The sequence below is a fragment of the Solea senegalensis genome, linkage group LG9, assembly GCF_019176455.1.
Source record: "Solea senegalensis isolate Sse05_10M linkage group LG9, IFAPA_SoseM_1, whole genome shotgun sequence".
NCBI lineage: Eukaryota > Metazoa > Chordata > Actinopteri > Pleuronectiformes > Soleidae > Solea > Solea senegalensis.
Genome location: NC_058029.1, coordinates 11,507,705 through 11,513,800, shown reverse-complemented (window position 1 = coordinate 11,513,800; position 6,096 = coordinate 11,507,705). Strand labels below are relative to the sequence as shown.

Genomic DNA, 6,096 nt, shown 5'->3' with positions numbered 1-6,096 from the left:
TAAAAACAAAAGGTTTTATTTGGCATAGTTAAACAGGTTTCTTTTTTTTCGTAAACTCTCGTAAAATGAACAAAGCAAGTTATGTTAAACCACAAAAAATCTCAAGTCAAGGTACATGTTAAAAGCAACATCAATGTGTTACACTTTCACAGCTGTTCAAATACAATTGCTTTGAAGTAGTGCTCAGTAGTGTTTACTATTACATATTATAGTACTATTCATTTGGTCTGTAGGCTGAGACAATGACAATCTTACTGTCATTTCAGCTATGTGTAGAACTCCCTGTAAAAGTCAATAAATACAGACATCTATGTAGAAACACATCATGGTTGTGATACACTCTGAGTTAAAGTCGGACTACCTGTAACATAAGTTATAAAGGTTGGAGTATGTAACGCTTATGTGAGTAAGTTAAACATCACTAAATTGCTCTTTGTGTTTCAGTGTTGTACAGCAATGCTAACTTTCAACATATCTAGTTTCTACATTGAGCATGTGGTGTTGCAAGGATCACCTGACTTAAAAAGTCCATAGACACTGACCAACGGAAACATGGATATGGCCCCAACCATGGAGCCCAACTGCACTACTGACCCACACCACACCAGGGCACTGTGGCCCTCATCCCGCAGAATCACTCCAATGATGACCTTCACGTAGGATAGGGACAGGACAAACAGGATCCAGGTCAGCACCTGCAGCACAGAGGAGATAGATGATATGCATTAGAATAACATCCAGTCCATGTCCATGGTTGATTCCATGTTAGCCTTCTTCAATAGCTATTTTGTATCATAAATCAGGAGGTTTTTAAAAGTACAGTTCAACTTAGACTTGAATGCTTATTTTTAAATCTATATACAGTATCTTATTGAACAAAAAACAACTACTTAAAATCCAAAGAAAACTACATTATGCATTATGCCTAAATTCATCATTCATGAGTCTTACTATGACTACAGTTCCAGAGACACTGTGCACCAGCAGTGGACAGGGACTAAGAGCAGCCATGGCCATGTTGTAGGCTCCAAATCCAGTCCCAAACATGGTCATGAAACCCATGAAGATGAGAGACCTGGAAGCAGAGCATATATTTTGTTACACTCTGCATCTGGCTGTATATGTACTAAGTTTAAAATTTTTGTGTAAAAAGCGTGTTTTTCTTACCTAATTGGTATAAACATGGCTATGAAGCAGGCGACTGGGTTAGCAACAGCTGCCATGGTGGCTGCCAGGTGGTAGGCCTTGTTCCCATAAGGCAGACAGGAGTAGGACTGCACTGAGGGCAGCACTGCGTTGGTCAGAGCGTTGACCCAGGCCAACACAACAAAGATGAAGATCACCTCAAGCTTGCTGTATGTACCACTTCCAAAAGAGCTCCTGGGTTCCCTCCTGACTGCGTCCAGGGGACTGATCATTGGCTTCTGTTCTGGGGTCTGAGCATGCAGAGACAGACCTTGTTCTCTTTTCCCCGTACTCAGATCCCCACTGAAGTAGAGGTCATTCTTCCTCTCCCGAGCCACAGCTGGGTGATGGTTGAGTAGGATGAAGGCTACCAGCGACACAGCCATCATAGCGCTGAGGAATATGAAGAAGACCTGAGCAGAGAATTTAGCGGGCAGGTAGATGGCCTCTAGCTCAGCACCTTCAACCGCAGTGACATTATCAGATGTGTTGTTAGCATTTTGACATTGGACAACACCAACACCTTGAATCAAAGCCACAATAGCAGGCACCAGACCGCTGAGGCCCTCGCCTGCAAAGTATGTTGTGAGGTACTGTGGACCCAACCGCATCATGAAAGGCAGAAAGGTAACGGAGGAGGTGCAGTCTACGACAGAGACCAGGAAGCTTAAGACCAGCAGGGGAACACTGTGCAAAGAGCCCGCTATTGTCACTGTGTCCCTCCAGAAGAAAGCCAGCAGGAATGTAGCAATGATCCCCAACACCACAATGCAGTAGATGACCGGCCGCTCATCCAGTGCCCCTGGACGGAAGCGGTGCATCAGGGTGATAAAAAGAGGACCGATGTTGGCCATCTGGATGATGACCGTGAGGTATGACGGCAGGTACCAGCCCTCTGGGATCCCTGGAACAATCAGAGGGAGCTCCACCCACATCCCATTGATGGCCACCCAGGAGCCCATACCAAACAGACAGGCCAGCACGTGCGTGAGCAGCGACATGATGAGGAGATCGAGGTGGACGTACACTCTCTGAAACACAGAGACAACATAATGCAGTTAGATTTGAAGAATGTGAAACTTAATTTCATAAGGGAGTTAAGCCCAAAGGTAAAAATATTGTGGAATACTGCACTGAGCACGAATAATATTAAACGGCAGAATCTGGGCTATAAGACGGTATAAACCTATTTAAATGTGACAAACCCAACTAAATGAATTACTACATATAAAACAAGTGCCTTTCACATGTAACATACTGTTTGTGTGGTTGTAGTTCATAGAGGTTAAGTGAAATATTTGCATTTGTTGGAGGAATAAAGTTCTGAAATCTGAATGTGAACAAGGACATGTGCCCATGTGACTGGGAATGACCTTCCCACTCTCCCCCCTTTTCTCTGCCTCTAATTCCCTCCGTTGCTCTCGTCTAAAGGCCTGACCTTTCACACACTGACACACAACCGCGCACATAAAAAGCACCATGTGGCTGTGACATAAACAAATACATTTAAGTGGTGTGAAGGGGAGGAATACAACTGTGAAGATGGTGAAGACCAGTTCTAGGTTCAAAATATAGTTCTAGGTTCCAAAATATCCACAATGACCAAATAATGTCATTTATCGACATTTAAAGAATAAAATGAGATCATTCACATTCAAGGAAAAGGAAACACTGGTGGCTGTTAAACATGACCAACTCTATTCATAACCACTACATCTAAAACTGTTCAGTGCTTCCGTTTCATCACAGCATGAGAAGCAGATGGTATGAAACAGGAAATAGACTGATACTGTATTTCAGCAGTCAACTAACCACTACTCTCCCCATACATCCACTTTGTACTGTAAGAATACTATTCTCTTACCTTCTTCAGACTCTACTCTTTTCATTCAGAACCCTCTCACTGCATCATGATCACAGTTTCGTCCTGTTACAACAGCATTAAGTGTCTGAATGCATGGGTGTGTTTGTGTGAGATCTCCCTCCCCCTTTTCTCCTCCACTCACAGAGTCATCCAGGCTCACATTCTGCTTCCGTGTCTCTGTTGCACTTGACAGAGGAGGGGCCGCACAGGCGCACATGGGCTCTGTCTACAGTGACGCTGCAGGAGGACTGGTTTCAAAATCAGCCACATGGTCTCTCTTTTAATGTGTGTGTGTAGTATCTCACAAAGGGGAGGGAAAAGAGTTAAGGGGAGAGGCTTAGTTTGAATAACTCTTCTTTTTTTTCCTTTTCCCTCCCCCCCGATCCGTCACATAACCATGTGTTCTACCTCCGTTTACACACACAGGCTGCGGTGGGAAAGAACAGTTGTAGCTTCACACTTTACAAACAGTGCATGTATCTGTTCCTCTCTGTATTCATAAGATCATTTTTACTGGCACTGTACAAGCAGCTATTTTGGATGAACCAGCTTGTCCTGTGTTGATTTGTATCTCTAGTTTCACAATCACTTGTCAAGACCAGTCTATCAACTTTGCCACTGCACCACGTCCCCGTGCTTAGTAAAGTTGATTTGAAAAAATAAATAAAAAATGGAACATGCCAAATTGGGAGGCCAAAACACTAAAAGAAGAGTGTTTCAAGCATAATTTGAGCATAGATCATTTGTTTAGGTGGTTTCTCATGTTCAGTGACTGTGAGACAGCACAATGGCTGAGAGTTAGCAGTATTTAGCGAAAGAGATGGAAATGTTGATTTTCCAGTTAGTCTGTTAGTCATGCCTTTGATGATCCCTTGTCTTCTCCTCTAGTACCACAATTAAGTTGATGTATTATGATGTAATTTGTTCCCCCAAAATGCCAGAAACAAATAGGAAGTGTAGTGGGAGCTGACTGGGACAAATTATGTCAAATTATTCTTTTTAGATTAGAAAAAAATTAAATTGCTCTACAGTGTGTTAGGTTAAAACACAACAGTAGGTTAAAACACAACAGTATATTGTGGATTTTTGAAAAAGGTAATGTTCTGATGATAAAATAAGGCAACACAAATGCTCTGCTGCTTTTATCACTTTACTTTTTACTTTTTTAATTCTAAATTAGAAGAGAATCAAACCACCTACCTGCTGGCGACGGAGTTACGGTGGAGTCAGTGCTGAAAAGTGAAACTGTGCCAAGGGTCTTTCTCCCCTCATGTGTTAAACTCACAGTGGCCTCCTGATGTTCCTGTCTGTCAGGTATGAATACACATTAAGCCGAGTGCTTTTTGTAGATCTCTGATTTGTATCATGTGACAGCTAAGGGCCGAGCCAAGGATCCAGTTGGGGAGCCGGAGTCCTTGTGAGAAGGGGTGGGTGGAGAAAGGGAATAAGGATTTAAGAAAGGAAAGAGGAGGAATGGGCACATACAGTAGAAGATTTCTGGGAGGAGACAGACAATAACGACATGCAGTCAGTGTTGTATGTCCCCACTAAGCAGGAGGAAGGTTGTATCTAAGCTTAACCAACCAGAATATGACTGTGGATGGCTTTCTGTGATTTCTGAGTGGGTGTGGGGTCGGGGTCAGTCTGGCTTTTGTTCAGCATAAATTCCAGCTCAAATGAATGACTCCTGTTGGGCAGTAACTCCACTGGATGGTATTTGATTTGCCCGTGCACCCCCCTCTGCACTGACTGGTACTTCATGTTCCCTCCTCTAGACTCAACAACAATGTTCTTTTTAGGCTTGTGATGAAGCAAATTACTTGTGGCACAATAACGTCAAACACTAATGATTTTAGTGCCTCCTGGTTGCTGCCAAATATCAACTAACAAGTGCCCAAATACAGGCTTTTTTGCACTGTGTATACATTCATAGATTAGTGTAATTGGAATTCAATTCAATTGGAATGAAACAGCATTATGAGAACTCACTTTACACACTCTACATATCGTTCCACTAAAGATTTAACTTTCCACTCATGAACTGTGGGGTCATCTTTAACCTCTGTTTGACCTGTTATTTCACTCCAAACCTGATGACTGATGAATTCACTAAACAGCAGAAAAACCTCAACTGACATTCGCTGACAATACTGAATGTAAATAATACTATACACACAAACATAACACAAACAACCAATCAGGTCACTCAGTCACAGGACAGTGTTGTTTTGATAAAACGTCAGGATTCTTCAGGGCACTGCTGTGACCTGGAGTCATGATGAATGTTTCCTGTAGTACAATACTCTGCTTTCTTTCTCAAAACTTGTGGGGCTCTGTGTTTAAACAAATATGTCTGTGTTTTTAGTACTGCATGTACACTGCGAGTTGATCTGTGAGACTCACTTGTAGACGTCAGCAGGAGGGCGGGGATCCAGCTGTGGGTACACAGATAACATTTCTACTATCGAGAAGTCATCACTTGACCTTATCCTATTGTTGCAGTGACGCAACTATATTTGGATCATTGATTATCAGCGTAGCATTCCAAAGCAGCCTCTGAAAACGTGCACCTGTTAAAAATTCCATTCTTTCTTGTTTTGTATATTGAACTTAAAAGTGCTATACTATTTGTACAGAAATATCAATGCACCAAATATAGCAAATTATTTGTGTGTGTGTATGTGTGAGAAAATCCTATTCAGCAGCTGATAGAACAGTATTTAGCAGCTAAAAGCTTTGTTCTCACTATTTAGCGGCATAAGAAAAATATTGATACACAAAAATATTGTGATATTTCATGCTGTGATACTGCATCAATTATTTGTAGTGGTAGTTTAGCCTCTGACCACTATTTGGCAGCAGGCAACATATCTTCTTGCTTATAGTATCCTGCATGTATACTTGCCTATACACAGCCCTGACACTAATATCTCTCCAAAGAGCATAAACATTGCACTTACATAGTCTAGGTAGTCAAATAGGAAAGGTACATTTGCTTCACGACTACAGTTTAAATAGGTAAGTGATACAAGTTAGTGTTAAAACCT

At 41.9% G+C, this 6,096-nt stretch overlaps 1 protein-coding gene across 2 annotated transcripts; it reads right to left on the bottom strand.

Moving 5' to 3' along the window:
- zgc:91890 (solute carrier family 52, riboflavin transporter, member 3-B) lies at window positions 1-4,333 on the bottom strand. 2 transcript variants are annotated; one of them, XM_044033291.1, is made up of 4 exons: window positions 4,250-4,333; window positions 1,168-2,216; window positions 952-1,075; window positions 1-695 (listed from the first exon to the last, which is right to left on the bottom strand). In XM_044033291.1, the coding sequence occupies exons 2-4, from the start codon at window positions 2,184-2,186 to the stop codon at window positions 483-485; spliced, it is 1,356 nt and encodes a 451-aa protein (XP_043889226.1). In that variant the 5' UTR covers window positions 2,187-2,216; window positions 4,250-4,333; the 3' UTR covers window positions 1-482. The 2 variants fall into 2 exon arrangements, with proteins under 2 accessions (XP_043889226.1, XP_043889225.1); XM_044033290.1 differs by lacking the exon at window positions 4,250-4,333 and adding an exon at window positions 3,050-3,197.
- Between the last annotated feature and the right edge of the window lie 1,763 nt (window positions 4,334-6,096).